We start from the raw sequence: 22,070 nt of genomic DNA on the forward strand, positions 1-22,070 counted from the left end.
ATTATCTGGAAGTGATATCCATGCTTTCCAAATTAGATCTCCTGAAAAATACTTGCTAAATTTTCATTTTAAAATACAGTATTCTTTGCACACCACTGGCAACGTGGGAGCTGTACAGGTTGTTTTGTGGTTTAGTAGCCTACTATCTGGAACTATCTAGACGGAGACGCTGAAGAACGACTACTAATAAGAGTGCAGAGAAGCCTTCAACCTGTTCAGTTATTGTAAGAGTCCAACAGTCATTTCTTGGAGAGGCTCTAAAAGGTAGACGTTTCTTTAAGAGCATTCTGGTAGATTGTGGGCAACAAGATGATGTACTTTGAATACAAACCTGCATTGAAGGCGGGGTTGAAGGAATGGACCAAGTTGAGAAGAAAGAAAAATGTTGCATCACTTTTTTGATTTCAAGGTAAATTTTGAACACAAGTAAATTATTTGGGGAAGCATCATCATAAATAATCTCTAAAGTTATTGCTGAAATCTAAATGGAGTAGATAAAGAATGATACAAGCAAGCTGAATTTAAAAGATGTAATAAAGTCAAAGAAGAGTAGAGTACCTTAAATATGTCAATTTTTTGAAGTTTCAGGCACTATCCTTGGCTGGATATACAAGTAAATATAAAGAAAGAACAGAAAATCTAGGGGGGGAAATCTCAATATCAGATTATCTGATGTATATAGAATACTGTAAGTGAATATAAAACACTGATAATTATATGTAAAATCATCTATCTATAATTCTAATACTGTTTAGAAGTTAGATTTAAATCACACTGCCCTCATTTTTGCCTATGTGATAAAGGCAATTATTTACCATTATTGATATGAAGCAGAAATCAAATCGTTGTGTGTCTGTTTATTTTAGACATTATTTAAAGCTAGAATTTGGAAGGATTTAGCATACCCTGTTTATGTTTGGATTCTAGTGACTAGAATTGCTGCTCTTTGCACCATGACAACTTTCTTTTAAATAGTTTATCTATATTTATTTTATGTGCATTGGTGTTTTGCCTGCATGTAAGCTGGTGTGAGAGTGTCAGGTCTTGGAGTTATAGACAGTTGTTAGCTGCCATGTGGGAGCTGAGACTTGAATCTGGGGCCTCTGGCAGAACAGTTGGTGCTCTTAACTGCAGAGTTATCTCTCCAGCCCTTTGATAGTCACATTGAATGTGGTTGTGTATAGTCAAAACAAGCCTCCTCTGTATAACTTCCATTTCAAATATAAATGTCACACATGTGAAATGATTGGTTCATTTTCATAAATCAGATAGAAAATAGATCTCCAACATCTCTGAGCTATTGTCCTTACACCAAAATCCATAGCATTTGAAAAGAAGGTGAGTCACATTAATTATATGCTTGGTTCATCACCTAGTGCCATCTTAATTAGTTTGGGGAAAGTATAAATAATGTCTCTTGTAGTTTATAGTTTAGTAAATGACCGATGGTCCTCCATCTCTCAGGAAAATAATCTCGGCGATCTTCAAAGTAACAAGACCAGATTTCAATAGAAAAAGAAAGACATATACATGCTAGAGTCATACTAGCAAAGATGTAGCCCGGTAAGATTTAATCTCATGTGGCAGAGTGACAGCCTATCATTACCACAGGCAAGACAAGCTGTGATTTACATTTTTTACCAAAATAGGTAATCAAATTCAGTCATAATGTTGCCTCTTACTATTTTCACAATTCATAAAAGCAAACCACTTTTCAATTCGGTGATGACTTATTGTTAGCTTCTCAGTGGAAGTAGTCTCTAGCAAGTTTTAGAGAAGCCGCTCAAATTCAGCCTGCTGTTTCCTTGTTTACCCTGAATTCATGTATCACAAGTTCTCTCATCCGCTTACCTAATGCCTCAGGACATGTTTACCTTCTTTCTGGAAATTTTCTTATGCTCTCAGCCTATCCTAAAGCACTGTCATCAAACAGCCAGGCCAGATTCTAAGATTTGTTCTGAAGAGCTCTAGGAGAGCTCAGGAGAGCTCAGTGCCTAAGATCACTTGCTGGTTTTCCAGAGGGCTTAGGTTTAGTTCCCAGGGAACCCGCATCCCAGTGGCCCACGATACCTACAGTTCCAGCTTCAGGGAACTGGATATCCTCCTCCAGCCTCCACAAACATTGTGCACAGCTAGCATATTCTTTGTCTGTCTCTGTCTGTCTGTCTCTCTCTCTCTCACACACACACACACAAATAATTCAATTATATTATGAAAAATCATCTTTAATGAGAAAAAGTCCTGAGTAATATGTTATTTATTCATTAAAGGGCAAGTGCCCCTATATGTATGTTTGAATGTAAAGGTGACTCTTTGCTAAACAAATATTTAATATTAAAGCTTCATACTTCAGAACTTCTAGAATGTTTTCCTATACAGTATGACAGTTTCATATATATTTATTTCTGATACCAACACAAGACATATGTATGCCAACAAAATAAATCTAATAAATTATTTCACAGAAATTTTAAGATAATTGAATACTATAGTTAAATTTGTTTCAGGAAATTTGCAAATTACTTAATATCCCAATCATGGACTTTAGAACATTTCAATATCTAGATTTAATCTACAAAAATTTAATCCCTGTACTTCACTTCTCCTTTACTGTAAAAATATATAATCCAATTAGTTCATTTATTCAGTAGGTATTTATTGATGAGTTATCAAATAGCAAGTACTATATTATTAGTAGATCTTAATCTTCAATAAGTCTGATTTTAATGAAAAAATATAATATTTTAGTAAAAGAAAACAATAATTCAAAATATATAGCAACTTTCTTACTTTGTGCCAATAATTTTCTCTCATATCCAATTTACAATTTTGTAAAAATGATTCTTAGAGAAATAGCACAAAATAGTCTGTTCTCATTTTAATTTATTTATAATTTATGCCTCTTTGCAAGATTGAAGATGAGTTGACTAATAGCTTTGTCTGATTCGGCTCACTCCTTAGAAATCGTGGCTTAGAATTAAGCATTCTAGTTGCTTAACTCTTCTGATTAATACAAATCAAATGTCTGACACAGTGAAGTGAATACATTATATTCTACAGGCTCTGGATAACTATTTCTTTCATTTAAAACTTCCTTCATAATTTTATAATGAAGTTATTATAAAATTTGATTATTAGAAAAATAGAGGGAATATTAGCTGAGTGAGTACTAAGTACATAATATACATTTTAATGTCTTAATAGAAATTTAAAGCTTCACAGTTTAACGATTTTGAATTTTTTTCTGCATTTGAAATCTTTACCCTGCAATTTTAAGTCTAATGTTTTATTGTGCTAAGAGTCTTTGGCTAAATCACCCACAGAATATATTAACATAATGCCTAAAATCTATTTATTTCTCCTCCAAATTTTGTCAGCCCTGACTGGATGAATTTTTTTCATTTCAAAGTTTGTTTTAAATTCTTTTTTACTTTACCCTACCACCACAGAATCTGTTCTATGACTTATAAAATGGACATTTAAAGCACACACCCTGTGACTCTTGGTAAGACAAAATACCCCATGACTTTAGTATCACTAAATTCCCTCTATATCTTCTTCCCCTTGGCAACGCTGCTGTTTCCATGCTGCTCTTTAATTTTGCCAAACTCAAGAGTTTGCATGTTTTTTTTTTTCTAAAAAGAATGGGGATAACATGGAATCAGTATGGCTTTCAACCAAATCTAACAAAAAGTCCCACCCCTCACTTTGAACACTGTTGTCCTTGTATACCTTATATACTTGCCGGGCAGCCTCCTCTAGATCTATCATCTTGGGCACTGAGGATTATGATATGCGTTTGTTAACTTAGTTAGGACCATGCCTCAACATTGGCGACAAGAAAATGTTTACAGCTCCGAAGATAAATCAACACAAATGCTGAATATCTTTGCTTAATAATTAGATAGAGGTATATTTAACTAAGTTTAAATGCTTCTTTAAATTATTAGGATGTATCCTTTTTAATAAGTTTCTTTTGGTTGTTTCTCTCTGGTAATATTACAGAATGTTTTGTTAGCTTTTTTTTGTTGGGGTTTACATAGACTATATGTCATTCTGTATGTAAATATAAATAAGAGCTCTCTTACCATAACATAAAACTTAAGAGTTCTAAGACAGTTATATTCACCCTCCCATCCAAAACAACAGACATTTAATATTTAAGAAAGATTATTATTAAGCCTCTGTTTGAATACTTTAGGATTTCAGAGCTCTTGAGTCCAAAAGATGGGATGTTACATTGTTAAAGTTCTTCCTCATATTTATACAAAAATAGATTTCTGACAATTTTATATTGATTGTGAATCTGAAAATAACAAATGAGATTTAAAAAAAAACAAAATTAATAAAAGGCCATCATATGGAAGGCTGAATAGATGGTCTTGGAAGTTCCAGAGAGCAGAAGAGATGAAAGATAAACAAAGGCTAAGTTTTATCTTGCCCGTCTGTGAAGAGACTGGTCTCATATGTTTAATGGCTTCCCCATACTTGGAAGATTTAAAAAAGAGACCAATGCCAGGTTTGAAGGTACATGCACTCTAAGCTGCCTGGCAATCTGAAGACTTCTTCCAACTCCTAAATTTTATTATTTTTTTTTAGCGTAGTGTCCTCACCATTGGTGCTTTCCATATGCATGTGTCCAGAACTGTACAGCGGGACAGTGTTGTCAAACACAGTTTCTCTATTCTTCAGCTGACTCCCTGTAATCCCCCTAACTTTCTCCTGGTAGGAGATCTAGATACCATTGTCTCGAGTGTGGTGGGACTATTACAGAGAACCATTAACTTACTAAGTGATAGTTTACATAATGCCTTATTGTCAGCAAGATATAAGTAATATCCCATGCTGATTTCTTTTAGCCCAAATGCAGCTATTCACATTTTCTGTTATGTTTTGATATATCCAGTTTTGTCCAGAAGTATCCATTTCAAATCTCATTTTTATCATCTATGGTATTAATCATCCATCTAACTGAATAGGGAGTCTTCATTTTCCAACATTCCAAACATTCTTTTCACGTTTAGTGAATTCATTGGTTAAAGAAAACTCATTTAAAAAAAAAAGAAAGAAAACTCATTTTTTAAAAGAAAACACTTCTAAAAAGAAGGAATCAAGGACTGAAACTTTTATGACAATTTCATTTTTTCATAGTGCTTTTTGTAGAGCCACCAAATTGGAAATAACTTTCTGTCCGTATTCATAAGGGTTTCACGTGAAATGCCATTTTGTATAGGCACACTACCTATGACTTTCTTCTTATTTCCCGTCATGGCACTGCTATCCAAAAGCTAGGTTGAAATGCTTCCTTTTTGCTACTAAATCCAAATTGGTCCTTTCATTTATTTTTTAATATGAAACTCGCCCAATCGTAGCCTATTGGAAACTCCCTCATCTGTTTCTATCAGGATATCAGAATGTTCTTTGAAGAACCACTGCTGATTTTTTATTTGTTTCAACAAGACAGCTGTTTAAGCTTAATCAGTGTCTCAAAGAATTCCTATAATAATTTCCAAAATGTTCATTCATTTGCTATGGTTGCTGCAGGTCCAAAGAGCTCTTGTTTTCTCCAGAAGCATTTATTCAGTGCTGCAGTCTACAGGCCCCTTGCAGGAAAAGCCTGCGATGTCAGTAACATTATATGGCTCTGTTGTATTTTGTCATTACTTTTTCTTAATTTCTAAAGACTCTTTCTTTGCCACAAGCCTCAGCAACGCCTGCCTTTGTGGCATTCTTCTTATAAGCATGCGCTGTTATCTGCTCATGTGTTTCTAGTTAGCTTAACCTCCTTTTCATAGAACTCTTCCACACCTTAAGGCTTTTTTCTAAGGAATCTTGAATTGTGTATCTTTTTCTACTTTTAGTGGGCAATTTATATCTGTATTTCTAAGATTTTTTTATCAAACTAATTACTGAAATTTTCTATTGTGTTACTAAGGTTTCTATCTTCGATATTAAGTTTTTATCAATGTTTAAAAAGAAAAATTACAAGATCAGTTTCATCCCCCCTCCTTTCTTCTTCAACCTTATCCTTTAGTGAGAAAGGCCTCTACCATGTTACCCTAGGCAGATCTTTAATTCCTGGGCTCAGGTAATCCTCCCACAGCAGATTCCATGGCAGAAACTACAGGTTTGCCTCTGTACCAGACCTTTTCCATCCCTTTTATAGCTGTTGCCACCATAAAAGTTTTCCACTGCTGTTGAGTGTGAGGTTCCAAATGCATTGTACCTCTTTCTTTATATTTCTTTTTATTTTTAGACTCACTTATTTTGTGTGTATGAGTGTTTTCCCTACATGTATATATTTGTACCACATACATGTGTAGTGCCCTTGGAGGTTGGAAGAGGGCTTTGGATGCCCAGCCACTGGAGTTATGAATAGTTATGAGCCACCGTGTGGGAACTGGGAACCAAAATCTCCTCATAAGAGCAGCAAGTAGTTTTAACTACTGACCTACACCTCTAGCCCTGTCTTTATATTCCTGAAACAAAAATTATCCAGGTTTTAGTATATGCACCAATTACATGCCTATATTCTTATCTCCACTAAGTGAACAACATTAGTGTGTTGATGACTTAAGCAGAAAAGAAAATGAAGCTAGGGTTATATAATTTATGTTTTTTTTCATCTTCAGAAGGTTTCATAAAAATTAATTCACCAGTTTCAATTCTACAAGTACCTTCATTGGGGTAGTTTTTCATGATTTTTAACCCTTTGTTCTTACTGCCCTCAAATGATACCACAGAATTACAAGATAGAGCAACTGTATAAACCTTTGACTTGTAGCAAAACTATTAAGTGCAAGGAAACAAGAATACCAAAGAATGCCAGGAACTTGTATTTTAGATCCATAGCCTGTCCTTGATAAGCTATTTCTTTGTTCAACTATTAAGTAGTTTCCAGGATTTATAATTTCCCTGCTCAGCATTAACTCACATAACCTAAAATATTAGCACCAAATTGCAGAAACAAGTTGAGTTCCAAGCTTTTTATTGTAATCCTTTTTTTCAACAATAGACTTTTTTAGTTTTTAACATTTATTGGTGTATGAATTGTGTGTGCATGTGCACACATGTACACATGCATGTAATCAGAACACAACTTCTGGGGAGTCTGTTTTCTCTTCTGCCATCATGTGGGTCCCAGGTTTTTAAGATGGGTAATCAGACTTGGAGGCAAGTGCCACACAGCCTACTGAGCCATTTGCCAGAACTTAGACCTTTTATGTAAAGTAATAATAATGTGCTATTACAAGTCGAGCACCCCTTATCCAAAAATCTGAAACACCAAATACTTTGAAATCCAAAATTTTGGGGAAGTTTTCTATTTCAACACATTTTGGATTTGGGATTTTAAGATTAAAGATTCTCAAGCAGTCAAAGAAAAAAATCCATACAAATATTCCAAAACACACACACAAAAAAAAACCCTGAAGCCTGAAGTACTTTTAGTTTGAAGTATTTTGGATAATGAATACTCTAGTATTAAAGCATAAAGAACTTATAAAGTGTGCGGTAAAATAGGTATGGTAGTGCACACCTGCAATCTCAGCACTCAGAAAGGAAGTAGAAGCAGAAAGATAGGAGTTCACAGCTGCTTTCAACTGTATAGTGAATTTTGGGCCATCTGCTCTACCATATGACCCTGTATCAAAACAAAACAAACAAAAAAAACTTTTGGTAATATTTTAACATTTTAGAAAGTGCCTGGCAGTGTTTCAGAATGTGTAATCATAAAACAAAAAAAAATGAGATAAGGTATTTCCATATTTTCCCGCATAATCAATGTTAAGTCTTTTCCAGCTGAAAATTAATATAGCTAAGGTGATCATAAAAATCAACAAGTAAGCTTGATTTAGCCATTCAAAACATTATTTTCCTAATTTCCTAAGCATGTATTAAAAAGGGTATAAAAAATGTCATGTATAATGTTGTCATAGAACCCAGAATAAATAAATATTAAATAAAACTATTTTTAAAACTTTTCATGCATTTGTAACTTGCAAAAATGTATATTGTAGCGGAAAGACATGGGTTTCCAAAACTTGATTTCTGATTGTTCTTGTTTCTGATAATTGACCTATTATCCCAAAAAGCAAATAAAATAATACTGTTTAATTTGTAGGCCTCCCAGCACTGGGAATGGAATATGACAGTCAAATTACACAAATGATTCACTGTGGAAACATCTGTAATATTCCTGCTGGTGACACAAAAACTGTCTTCTGTAGTATCTGAAAAGTGTAAGAAAATCCATTGCTGATATTCAGAACTACTTTTTGCATATTAAGGTCACTGATATCAGATGGAGTACATCTAGCCACTTGATAAACTATTTCAGTGGAGTGTAGAAACATTAAAATGATGAAAAGTCTTCCTGTAATCAGAATTATTATGTGAAAGAGTAGAATGCTACCAAGCTTTCTGTTGTGACTTGTTTCATCACAGTTAGAACTGTGATGTGTTAAGTATATACTTGTCCAAACTTGAATTCTATTTGTTGCTTGATTTCTAAAACCAGAACATGTCTTAAATTGAGACTATCTGACTTAATTGTATATCATCCCTAGTAGTTCATAATCCAAGTGTCTGTATAACCCAATTAAAATAAAGTGTGAGTGAAAATTAAACTTAATCAAGTAATATAGAATACTAATTACTATGCTTTTTAAAATTATCACTAGTCAAAATATTGAATTTTTAGAACTATGTAGTTGAACTAGTGATATTATAAGAAATCGTATCTTATTAATGACTGAAAAGTGATAATTTAGACTTAAAATGATCTGAACCCAGTTTTTATAACATCGTATCATACTATAAAAGCTGCAACAGAAACGTGAATATGAGTAAGTTTATAATATGACATTTCGATTTCTTAAAACAATAACAAATGGTTATGTTACAATGATAACTGTTTTCCTGTTGCATACAACATAGAAGGAAGAGTAGTCAAATTTAGTTTAAGGACCAAGTTCCAAACAGCAATAAACATACTCTACTGAGCATTTGCCTATACCTCCACCAACAGCTCCCCAAGACAGTGAGGGACTTAAAATCTTTTCCATGTTTCTAATCAACCTCTGTCAATGAAGTAAGAACTATTGAAAAATATGAGCTGTATTGATAATTAATCCTTGCCTTCATCTGTTCCTAATACTAATTAATGACATACAAATAACTTGTCACCATAGGCCCTTCAAAGGAAATACCTAAACGATTCTTCCTTGATGTAGAAGTGCCAGAAACAGCACATGTGATATCAGTCTCTTCCTGACATTTGTCTACTGAAAAATTCCACCTCTACCATATAGTTCACATTTAAGATTTTAAGCAGATTTTCTTATTTCAGGTACATGCAATTTTGTCCAGTACTCACCAGCAGACAAAAGGTTTAAAAAAAAAAAAACATTGAGAAGAGCACACAAGGCACATGACTAAAAGTGTGAAGAAGTCTTATCAGGGGAATCCATTACACATAAAAAATTATATATAAAGGAAGTATCTTTAAGAAAAGAAGACAGGGTCTCATTATAGACCACACTCTGGGCCTCAGATGCACAGAGATCCATCTGCTTTGATCTTCCAAGTGCTGATGCCACCACACCAGACTAGATTTGTTAAGTTGCTTTAGCAACTCCTGAGGAAAGTGTAAGTTCAATGGAGTTTCAAGTTTTTTCCATGCTAAATACAGAAGTGGCATTTGATTTCAGCTTCACTGTTTCTGTGGGGAGCAATATAATGTAGTATCTACTCCCCAAGCTGACTTTTCATCACCATGGTGACCAATCTACCCACACATCTAAGATCTGTAATCGTTCCTAGTATGACTAAAACCAAGGTCTTGGTTCTCTTGGCTTTCTTTAATTCAAATATATTAACTTTTGAGAAAGAGTTACTACTAATACTTTTGAGGTATCTACTGAATTTTCACAAACGAAAGAAAATAGGCTCTCTAATGTAGTGAATATTTCAAGTAAGAAAATGTCATCTCGACGTTTTCTTTGGTCAGGTTCTGGTTTTATGTCTATTTATGGTGTGTACTATGCTTAGTCAATTGCTGCAGAATAATGTCTTAGTTTAAACTGTGTGACAGCCTTCCTTATTAGTAATACGCACATGTGATTAACATACACTTGATGATGGTTTGAAACTTTTAATTTAAAGATTTTCTGAATTTGCTTCAAAATTCAAGATTGATGTCTTTTAGATTATTTCTAAACTTAATAACCAAATCAAGAGAAGTTGTTCTAGAATCTTGGACTTAAGAAGGGTTTGGTGTAATATTTCATGATAAATAAACTTATAACATTAGCTGTTTAGATCTGATGAAGTAGATCTGAACCATACACAAACCAATACATCTTCTAATATGTTTATATATGTATATGTATACATATAGAAATTTGTGGTAGTAGTATGTATACATCTATCAAAGAACTCTGAAAGCATAGCCCTATGTGGGTTCTTGCATTTCTTCATCCAATAATGAGGCTAATAACATAAACACACATAAAATAAATAAGACCAGTTTCATGGAATCCTTTGGTGATCATTTTTGTTATAGATAAATTATTTGCTCCATAGATATTATTGTTTTTGATCTTCTCTTCCCCCACAAACAATGGTAGTAACCAAAGCAAACTGAATCTCAATGCATTTGTTTATTATCTGCAAGTCAATCAATTGGGAGTTTTAAGTAAAACTTGGGAATCCTAAATATACCCCATTTTTACATGTTTCTAGCCAATAAAAGTGACTTGAGACAGCCTCTCTTCCTTAATAGTTGTATCTTTTCATTCTAGAGAAGGCAACATAGTCTTTTATAAATAAAATATAACGTATAGAAATGTTTAAAGCTTGACTGGGTTGTAATGAAATATGGAGTTCTCTTTTTTTTCAAATATATTACAAGTAATGTAGCTCCATCAATCACTATAAAATTGATTAACTTGCAGATAATAAACAAATGTATTGAGATTAGATTTTTTTCACATTTCAATATAAATTACATTTTAAGATAGAACCTTCTGACATTTCAAAGATGTTATTTTCATAAAAGAAATGCTCACCCTAGTGAAGTTCCTATATGAATCTACTTTTCTGTAATTATACTGCTGAGTCTAAAATTCAACATATGATACCAAATGTTAAACACAGATATGGCAGGCAACCTTTCATAGTAGCTATATAAAGCCATTTTTATTTTTCCATAAGAACACTGAGAGTCAGCATCTCTGTAACTCTCCAGTAAAATGTACTTTTCTTTATAAGGATTAATACTACACAATATTTTCCAGAAGAAGAAATGAAGCTTATATTTAATAGAATATTTCAGATGGTACACTTCCTATAGTTTTCTAATTCTATACATTTCTATCCCAAGTAAAGAATACATTTTCTGGTCCAAAATCTAATAGCCATTAATTTTTAACACAGCTAAGATTGAATATGAATACTCGTTAGCCCAGATTTTCAATTAAGGTGAAAAGTTGTACTAATTGGTTTCACCTGTGGTACATTCTTATAAATATATTTTACAGTGATTTTTATTTACCACATTTCTTTCTTGTAAACAACATGATACATATCACTAAAATAGAATTTCAATGTTGAGTTGTGAAACTATTTTAACAAAGGAGCTTTATGATACAGTCTGATATAATAATTGTAGGAGAAGTAAAAAGGATATGAAATGTTAAATTAGATAGATAACAGATTTAGGTAAAGAAAAGGTGTTAGTGATAAATGACTCATCTTGAATTTTCTTCTTGTTCTTGGCACTTGCTTTGCTGGAGAGGTATTTTTGATGGTCCTGAAATTCAATTGGCAATGACCCCAGAGTGGCTTATCTCCTTGCCAGAGTTGTTAATGAGTAAATGATCCCAAATGTCAGACTGGCATGCAAAGGAGGTTATTAATAAAGCATTAACATTTAGAAGTTATTGAAAGAGAAAAAAATCAGTGTTTTAAATATTGAAATCTCAAAGACAGTAAGCAAAATCCACTTCTAAGTTCTCCTGTCAGAGCAGTATATAGTCTGAGAGGGAAAACTCTTTAGATTTGAAGTATAAGAAGAACTCCTTTTCTTGCTTTGCTACAATGTTTCCACTGCTGCCCCTCCACACAGCCAGCTGTTATATTCTCGTTGAAAAGAATTTAGTATTTTCACTCCCTTTTTTAGATTGTGTCTCTCTTCCCCTCCCTGTAGCAGAGCAGGTGAGCAGGCATGCTTTTCATCCCGCCTGGCTCCCGCACAGCTAGTTTAGCCCCAGAATAATTACACGGAAACTGTATTCATTTAAACACTGCCTGGCCCATTAGTTCCAGCCTCTTATTGGCTAATTCTCACATCTTGCTTTAACCCATATTTAGTAATCTATGTAGCACCACAAGATGGTAGCTTACCAGAAAAGATTCTAACCCATGTCCAACTCGGATCGGAGCTTCATGGCACTTGCCTGACTCTGCTTTCTCTCTCCTAGAATTCTGTTCTGTCTACTCCACCCACCTAAGGGCTAGCCTATCAAAAGGCCAAGGCAGTTTCTTTATTCACCAATGAAAGTAACACATAGACAGGTGACCCTTCTACATCACTTCCCCCCTCATTTGCTTTCCTGGAATAATATGCTCCTGGGTCTGATACTGAATGACATTCTTTAAAAATAATAGTGCTCTTCCCATATGATAATGGCAGAACTTTTAGGATAGTTTAAAATTTCAATATGAGAGGAAGAATAGAGTGGAGTAGGGCTGTGGAGGTAGTTCAGAGGTAGATCACATATTCACCATTCATGAGGCCCTGAATACAATCCTTGTACCACAGAGGTGATCAGGGAGAGCCTAGAAATATAGCCCATCCTATAAGGTATATGCATTAGATATTGCTTGCAAAGATATTGTTGATTTGGATATGTTCATTTATTTTTCGATTATATTTTGAATAATTGGGAAGTTTGGCCACTGACTGCACCTAATAAAAATGGGCGGTAAAAGTATCCTTACAGCAGCCTTAACATTTACTGAGCAAAGTTCAAGTTAATTGATCAGCAAATTAGCCAAAGGAGATAAAAGGAAGACACACAAAATTTATCTTCAGAACCCCAGCTCCCCTACTTTCTCTTAGCTGTTATCCTAAGAGAATTTTCAGTTTGGAGAATTTAAGTCAAGTAAGATGTCCATCCATATTCAGTAGCTTCTAAGATAAAAATATAATCAATAAATCAGTATTTTAAAAACATTTTTATTACCTGATCACTTAAGTGGCTCAAAGTTCAGGTCAGAAAAAACTGCCTTTCAAAGTACTTATGGGGTTTTTTAAAATGTAGTGTGATTAGAAGGAGGAAAAGAGAACCTATAGAATGAAATTATTTAGAAACAAACTTAAATATTGTTAATTCCAATTTGTTGGGGTCTTTTTCCATTTATGGCAAAGTCATACGTAATCATACGGTGTTTGGTGACTTATGTCTTCACCATATTGTCCAGTCTCATCACTGAATTACTTTCACACTGATCATCAGGTGATCTAATTACTTCTGTTTATAAATACATAAACTCATAGTAAAGTTTAAACTCTCATATATTGAAAACATACATTGTTCATATCAAGGAAGTATTGCAAAAGTTTTGTTTTTCTTGTAGTGTGTTCATATCTCAGAATCTAGTCACTAGACACCCATTAATACTTCTGAAAGAAAACTTCACCAGGAAAATGGCCGTCATGGTAGAGTTTAATGTGGTTATTTTATTAATAATATTGTCAGATGAAATATATGAGCTGTCTCTGCATCACTCAACTAAAATATTAGAAAATAGTAATGAACTGTAATGGAGGAATCACATTTGTGTATACACAGACACACACAAACACACATACACTCATTTTATCTTTGCTCCACAACATGTACATGTAAAAATTAATTCCTCTTGCTTTCCATTTTAAAAACCGAATAGCAAACAATGAAAGCTTCTACTTTTAATTAAACCTTTTAGAAGAAAGTGGGTGCTCAAGTACCAGGTCCATTCCTTCAGATGCTTATGTTGATGAAAGTAGTTATTACTTATACTTTAAGAAAAACTCAAATCTGGATATTTATATACTTAGAGAAAAAGGAAGACTTCAGATAAGTATGTTAACTAAACTTCTAAAAACCAAGTAATTCTCTCTGACGCTCCTATGTTGTCCCTGCTAGGCTTGGTCATCTGCTCTCAGCGGCCTTCACTATATGCAAGCAGTCTGTGACTATTTGTTGCAGCTTTCGCTCCTGGATTTGCCCTCAAGTTTACTCAGAATGAAAGCAGATAAATAGGAAAGTTTTCTTTTGGAATTCAAACTAAAGTGAGACTATTCTAAAGTGCTCATTTGCTTTAAGTACATAGTTCCAGTTTCAAGCAGTTTGCTCTCATTCGACAAGAAAATGTTTGTACCTGCTTAGTATTCAAATTTAATCATAGTCATTCTCATACAGATGTTTATGACTTCAACATTAACCACTCTAATGTAACCTCAAACTTCTGATTGAAATCAACTCTTCCTAGTGGGTATGTTTTTAATGTTCCTAAAATTTGTGTTTCCAGAATTTATATTTTTGCTTATTATTATTTGAGTAGTCCTTAGTGGAGTCATTTTTAAACTCATACAAAAAGGAGAAAAGGACATATATTTCTCAAAATAGTTTGCATTCTCACGGTGGACTGTTGAGAATCTGAAAGAGACTTGCAGAAAGGCACAGAAGTGCGAGTCTCTCAGAAGTAAACGATAAACATATAGAATAGTCTCACTTCGAAATGGGTTTGTTTGTGTTTGCACAAAACTCTTGTCAATGAGCCCTGCACCTTGAGCTCTTTGTGCCTTTACCAGTGTTTGGCCTGGCTTGTAGTACCTAACCATACAGTTGATTCAATTGGACTTAGTATAAGAATATCCTTATAGTTGTTCTATTTGCCTCAAAAATAGGAAATATTTCCCAGCACTCGGGAGGCAGAGGCAGGCAGATCTCTGTGAGTTTGAGACCAGCCTGGTCTACAAGAGCTAGTTCCAGGACAGGCTCCAAAACCACAGAGAAACCGTCTCGAAAAAAAAATAGGAAATATTTATGGGGCTGGAGAGATGGCTCAGTGGTTAAGAGCATTGCCTGATCTTCCTAAGGTCCTGAGTTCAATTCCCAGCAACCACATGGTGGCTCACAACCATCTGTAATGAGGTCTGGTGCCCTCTTCTGGCCTTCAGGCATACACGCAGGAAGAATATAATAAATAAATAAATATTATTTAAAAAAAACAAAAATAGGAAATATTTAACTCAACATAAAATTTTATCTTTCAAGAATATATTCAAGCAGTTCATCAAGTTTTTTCCTAACTTTCCTAACTTCAGAACTCCAAGATATTTCCAACACATTCTTCAACAAAAACCTTGAACTTGTTTTAGCTGAGTGATAGTGTTCCACTGATGGAAGGGGTGCAATTAAATGCTATATAAATATAACATCCCTACCTAGAGGCTAATGACTTAGAAACTACTGGTATATACAGGATAGTGAATCCTACCCACTGAGTAGCCCTTGCCAGTGCAGATCTCAAACTACAATGGGCAAAAGAATCATTACTTGTATAAACTGAGAATTCCAGAGTTCTGTCCTCAGACATCCTGATCCAGTATGTAAGAAGTGGCACCTAGAAATTTATGTTTAACAAATACCTCCATCCTTATGAGTCTCTAGTCAGTGGTACTTAATCACAAATAGTTTGAGAGATATCTATTTCTTAAGGAGTTACCTTTTTTGTGCTAACATTAACAGGTTGTTAAAGAGTGCTCACCACTTTGAAATAGTGATTCTTCACCACAATCTTATACTCAGACAAGGGACTAAACTGGAGAGATATTTTCAAATCTCTTATAATAAAATTCAGTAATCTTATAGAAGCAATACTGTAAGTGTAATTAAACCCCACTTGATTACCAGGGCTCTAGTTCCTTAATGTGCATTAAGGAATATACTAGAAATGAAAGTATTCATGTAATATCATCTCTAAAAAAATGATGAATATGTCTAAAACAACTTATAAAATATTTTAATTACATAGAAAATTAAGGACAGTTTAAACTGAGATAAGACTTTATGACTCAGGTTAGATTGCCTCTGATTTTCCATTCTGAAATCCCATACCCTTATCAAACAGTGGTAGGACCTAGAGACATATTTCCAGCATGATAATCTTTTAAATGATGAGGTGTTGTATGTTATTTCACTTGACCTACATAAGAAAATTACTTAGCTCTCAGCCCCTTTTACACACAGTGTATGATGTGATAGATAAGTGCTTCTGCTGGTTTTGAACTACACTCTATTTCATTTTCTACACATCAGTTATTTCCCCTTCCCATTTTCTAAGGAATGTAGCAGTAGTCAGATTGCTTTCTCTGATCCTTCTCCCTCTTTGTTTCTTCTGGGGATATAACCAAAAATATGACAGGGTGCGGCAGACAAAATTCTGCCTTATACTAGTGATGACAAATATTGCCAGTGTGTACCTACCGACAATATTTGAATTCCTGAAGATGAAAAATAAAATGAACAAAGAGATGTTAGTTTTTCTGAACTCTGCTCCGCTTTTCCAGTCATTCAAAAGTGTTGTTCTCTTCCAGTTTATAAACTCCTTGATGTGTGGCCAATGCTCAGATGTAAAATCATCTTTTTGTCATGCTTCTTGTTGTGGCTTTTCATTTTTTTTTTCACTTAGTGTCATTTAGTCTAGGGCCTCCTCATCAGAACAATGCTAGCTAGGATATTGCAATTTCTCTGGATCAGAACAGTTGCTTTTCTGTCACAGCAGGAAGATAGCCTTCTGGTCAAAAGACAAAAAAAAANAAAAAAAAAAAAAAAAAAAAAAAAAAAAAAAAAAAAAAAAAAAAAAAAAAAAAAAAAACCTTCTTCATACCTTAAGACTGTGTAAAAATGAGGAAACATATAGAAATCCATTTTGATTTGAGAAAAAAAAAGACTGATGGTTTTGCACCTATGTGGAGAATACTTTAGCTGGCTTTTCTGATTCAAACTATAGACATACATGTACAAGTTAGAGGTGGGGAAAGATGTGTCTGTTAGTTATTGTATGTAATTGGAAGGTTGGCATTCCAAACAAACTAAATCAAAACTGGTCCCATTTATGGTGAGGTAGACTTGCATGCCAACAGAAAGACATTATGGTATTAAAATCATATGCAATTCTAGACATTATTTTCTCTTCATGGGTACTGCATGGTGGTATTTCTAATACAAATACTGATGTGCTTTGGAATAATGGCACTCGCAGGTCTTTCATCATATTGTATCACTGCTTTATTATATTAGGCTAATACACTACGAGAGTTGGTAGAACCTCTCCATGCCAAATCGGATCCACTTCTGTTGGCACTCAACCCATTGGAATCACAGATTGCTAAGCTAATGTTTAGAGAATTTAGATCGAAGAGAGTCGGCACGGCGCAGACTCAACATCAACCTCTTGCAAGCAACTAAAATGGCCTCGTCCTTGCTGTTTATAACAGAAAACAGACTTGTAAAAAGCTTAGACCATCAAGTGTTGTGGATTTGGGGCCTCCCTAAAGGGATATTATGAGGGGCAGGCCACTCTTTAAGAAGAATTCGAGCTTTCTACCGTGGGACTAGCATAAGATCAAACCAATCAAGATGGAACACAGTAGCCGAAAACTGCCCTGTCTTTGGGTGAACAGAGGGTAAAGGGTCTTGCCTGGGGAAGGGCTCTATGGTGACACCTCGGTTGTGTTCACCTGACACCAGGAAGAGAGGGATCAGCACCGATAATTAGAAAATGCTGTTTAATGGACTCTTGGTGGCCTGGTGAAGGCAAAGCAGTGGAAGCAAATTCTGTGTTAAGTGTATTTGCATTTTTAAATCTTGACATGCTGTATTGTACTAAATTAAGTGTTAATCTATTAAGGCAAGGTGTACACGCCCTGCTCTGAAACTTAATATGTTTATTCTTTTCTTAAAGCATATTCAGGTGTAAGGCAGACTGCTTTCAGTGACCGTAATGAAGGAAATTCCTCATGCCAGGCTTTATTCGATTCCTTAGCTAAAATCCTAACTTTCTCCTTTGTCTTGGCACTTAAATAGAAGTGATGTTGCCTCTTAAACTGGAATGAGCTATCCTTTTTCTGTAAAGTAATCCAAATCTGTAGGCTATGGTTTTCCATATTTGAAAAAAATATTTTGTCTGGATGTCTTTCAAACAAGCTTCAGATATTATTTAATACTATGTAACTGGGTCTCTTGTGGCTCAATATTGCTTATTTTTCTTCTGTGGTAGATGTGAAATTTCCTTTAGTTGGATAAGATACACTGTAATGATTTCAATGCTAATTATTGGATATTTCATACTGTACAGTGAAAAATAATTTAATATTGTATTATGAAATGTTTTTCTTCCTGTTGCTGCAGTGTGTGGTATTGCTTAATATGAATACCTGTTAAAATATTAAATTACTTAAAATAAAATATTACCAGTTGGTACCAGATCTTTCTAGATAGCTAAATATTTGCTAAGTATGCTTGATAGCAAGTATTTTTCCAGTGAGAAGAAATCTATGCTTCTTTCTCACAAATGAAGTTTGTGTTGTGAATAAAAATCACATGGATCTGCCTTATAATTGCCTTTGTGCTAACCATTTCATGTGTTTTTAAGTATATCTAAAGAATGGTGGTTCTTGGTTCATGGAAATAAGTCAAATTTATTTTATTGGCATTTAATAGTAATGAAATTCTCTTGGGTCATTCTCCCTGTTGATATTATAGTAAAACTTTATGATTTGAAGAATTCTAGGTGGTTTTCCTCATTAATGAGTGTAGTGACTGTGTATTAATTTTCAAATAAAATATCCCTTAGCTTTACTTTGAAGCTGTCACTATTATGAATTTCTGCTCTAAACTTCCATTTTAACTGGTTACATATTTAAACTATGTGGGTAAATTTGGATTCTGACATTAATTTCTATGTTTATCTTTCAAACAGCCATTCCTTCTTAGGGATTAGTAAATTAGTATTAAAGATGCTGACATTCTGCCATTTGAAATATTCATCATAAAAAAAACCTCTTGTACCCTGATAATATGGCCACTGTCATATAGTTATTATTAAACTACATAATTTTACAAAAATTGCAAATTGGAGAAGAACTGACACTTATAGCCTCTGAACATAGTTAACTTATAAGTACGGGCTTTACCTGATCTAAAAAGAGAAGAAAAGAAAACCCTAGCAATGTAGGTAGATCCAATCACTTGTTCCTCTCAGTGAAGGGGATTTTGCTCATTAAAATCCATTTTTCCACCCGAGAAACTGTTGCCGAATATTAATGTTGGAATATTGTTATTTTTCCTAAAAGAAAAATCATTTCCAGTTTTTAAATAAGTAATTGGCTACAAAGGAAAAACTAAAACCTAGCTTGTAAAATCTTTACTTGCTTCTAATATAACAAGCTTCCTTCCCCATCTCCCAAGTTTTACAAATCAAGGCATAGCACATTGATTGATAATAAAGGCATGAATTAAAATCACTAGTGCTTAACTATAAAACAGTTCAAGTTATAATGCAAACCCCTGCTAATTTAGTATAAACCCTACAAAGATAACAAATCCACTAAAAGTCTGTCACCTTATATATAAATAAGTTGTTCTCTGTGACATGATAATAAATTAGTATTCATAAAAATGATCCTGTGGTCTCAGTGAAAATGACAATTGCCCTTTGGGACAAAAATAGTGTTCCACGTACTTGATATGATTAGCCTGGAAGCCTTAAAGTGCTTTCTGGTTGCATAAGAACAGATGCCACTCAGATGTGGTTGATGACTACCACTGCTATGTCTAGCCTTCTCTATCATTTGTAACTTAACCTTTCCCAACCTTGGAGCTCACTGCACAGCTGTGTTGTAGAAAGAACAACTGTTTCTATGAGGATATCACCGTCCAATTTTAAAAGAACAGAATTCTCTTCCAAAACATGTACCAAGACTCCATTTCCCGTTGTTTGTTTCAGAGCCCAATTCTTGGTTTTGTTGCCACCTTTTACTCTGCTTTAACAGCGTCATTACAGTGCCAGGGAATATGGGAAGACAAGAGTGAGATTTCAGTGTCCTTAGTTTTCATCACAGAAGCATGAACAGTATTAAACCAATTACTTTTCAGTCAATACACAGTCACCTACTAGGCAATCTTCTTTGGAACATCTTATTTATAGAGACATCTCTTACTCCATTTGAATTTGTTGAGAGCCTGAGGTTTTATGGCAGATAGAGAATGGGAAGTGCAAATGTGAGTAACACAAATTTCCCTGAGAGGAAAGTCACAATATAGACCTTTGAAGGAGAATCCACTAACATACGGGAAGAAAATAATGGAAATTTCCTCATGAGTTTTGTATCCCATCCTTTTCAGCATCATTATTTTTTGCCTATATTTATAGCGTAGACTAATATAGACTAATAAATGTGTGTAAATTATGAACAACAAACATGTTTTAGCCTGTAAGTGTGTAGAGTCAAAAAAAGTTAGAAATCACTGAGCCCAAATGCATAGAATATATTAACCAAAAGTTTTGGAGAATTGAGAAATACATTATGATCCGCTCATAAGTTGTTTCAAGACATTACAACAAACTACTATTTTTCATTAGGTAATCTTTTGTTTGAGCTTTTCTTGATTCTTTTTACTGCCGGGCGATCATATGCAACCTGCAGAAGACCAATGAACTATTATTGTGATATTCACTGTGTTCCTGGATTCCTAATAGCATATTCATATATATATATATATGAATGACATCAAAGAAGATCTTTTTTTTCACTCCTTCCAAGTGTGGCACAACCAGAAATGATCATCCCCTGACACAGAATACAAATTAATTGTTTAATTTTGACCTTCAAATCCACCAGTTAATTAAATTTTATATAAGAAAAGGGACTTTATACACCCTTTCTCCTTTAGGAAACTGAAACTTTTTTGATGAGTGCTCTGACACAGACCTAATTTATCTGCTGCAAATGTAAAACAATTTGGGGGAAATTTTATTCCTTCATAGATCCAGATTTCATGAATAAATTGGATGCCGATTAAAATGTCATTGCAGCAGTGATACACTTCCTCAGTGGGAATCACAGAAGGTTCCTATATATTTCCTTTTATTTGAATGTGTTCTACACTTTGCCAATTTTCAGAAACATTCACTCAAATTGCAAAAGAGCTGGTTTTTAGCCAGTCTTCCAATGACTGAACTGGCACATTGAACGAAATTCAGTTGGGAAGCAGGCCTCACCGAGTGTTTGCCTCATCTTCCAAATCAAGTTCTTCCAAGAGAAGAAAACGCAAAGTTTGAGAAGAGAAAACCCTGGAGGGAAGTGTGAAGGAGATGAAGAAGAAGAGAATGAACAGAAGAAAAGAAAGGTGCTTTCATGGTCTCAGTTGCAACAGTAGCCCTGTAGACTTAATTGATATTCATCTGAGAAAAACCAAGGAAACCAATTGAAAACTATAAAAGAAAATAAAGGTCTGTTTTTGTCTTGAATGTTGAGTTCTGTGTTGTTTTGACTGTTGAGCACAGTGAATCAGATTTATAATGTGACTCTGCCCCTCACTCCCTTCCTTTGAAAATAAAGAGACTCTTTGTGTAGTCTTAAAATGTTAAATACTTGGTGACATTTTGTGGTAGCCTGGCTTCTCAATCTGTCATCCTTACTCATTCCACTACTGTGTCCTGTGCAGTGTTGCATGTGTGTGGTGTATCCAGAACTAAGGGGGGACTTTCTTTTCTCTGCTAGGAGCCGGACCATCCACTTGCTGTACTTTAAAATGTTTCTGTGTTCTGTGTCATTGTGAGTCATTGTTCGGATGTGCTGCCCAGAGGTGGACTCATGCTTGGCTTTTTGTACAGCTGTCATACCAAATTCTTTGTGCAATTGTTTTCTTTTGGTTAAATGCTTCTCTCAAATAATATTAAGTAGGGACAGAGGAGACTCTCGCTTTTAAACTAGTTATTTATGTAAATTTTTT

The 22,070-nt window shown here is 34.3% G+C and overlaps 1 protein-coding gene across 5 annotated transcripts in view; it reads left to right on the forward strand.

The window, feature by feature from the left end:
* Positions 1-22,070, forward strand: part of Cnksr2 (connector enhancer of kinase suppressor of Ras 2) — a 203,627-nt gene that overhangs the window by 175,616 nt on the left and 5,941 nt on the right. Inside the window, exon 21 of one of the 5 annotated variants that reach the window (XM_050164395.1) lies at positions 17,355-18,793. The exons of the other annotated variants lie outside the window; for them this stretch is intronic. Coding sequence (XP_050020352.1) covers positions 17,355-17,359 — 5 coding nt within the window. The 3' untranslated portion in view covers positions 17,360-18,793. Of the gene's footprint in view, positions 1-17,354; positions 18,794-22,070 lie in introns of those variants that run through there. 5 annotated transcript variants of the gene reach the window in all.

Source organism: Alexandromys fortis, unplaced genomic scaffold (assembly GCF_014885135.2).
Source record: "Alexandromys fortis isolate MF-2015 unplaced genomic scaffold, M_Fortis_MF-2015_v1.1 scaffold_147, whole genome shotgun sequence".
Classification (NCBI taxonomy): domain Eukaryota; kingdom Metazoa; phylum Chordata; class Mammalia; order Rodentia; family Cricetidae; genus Alexandromys; species Alexandromys fortis.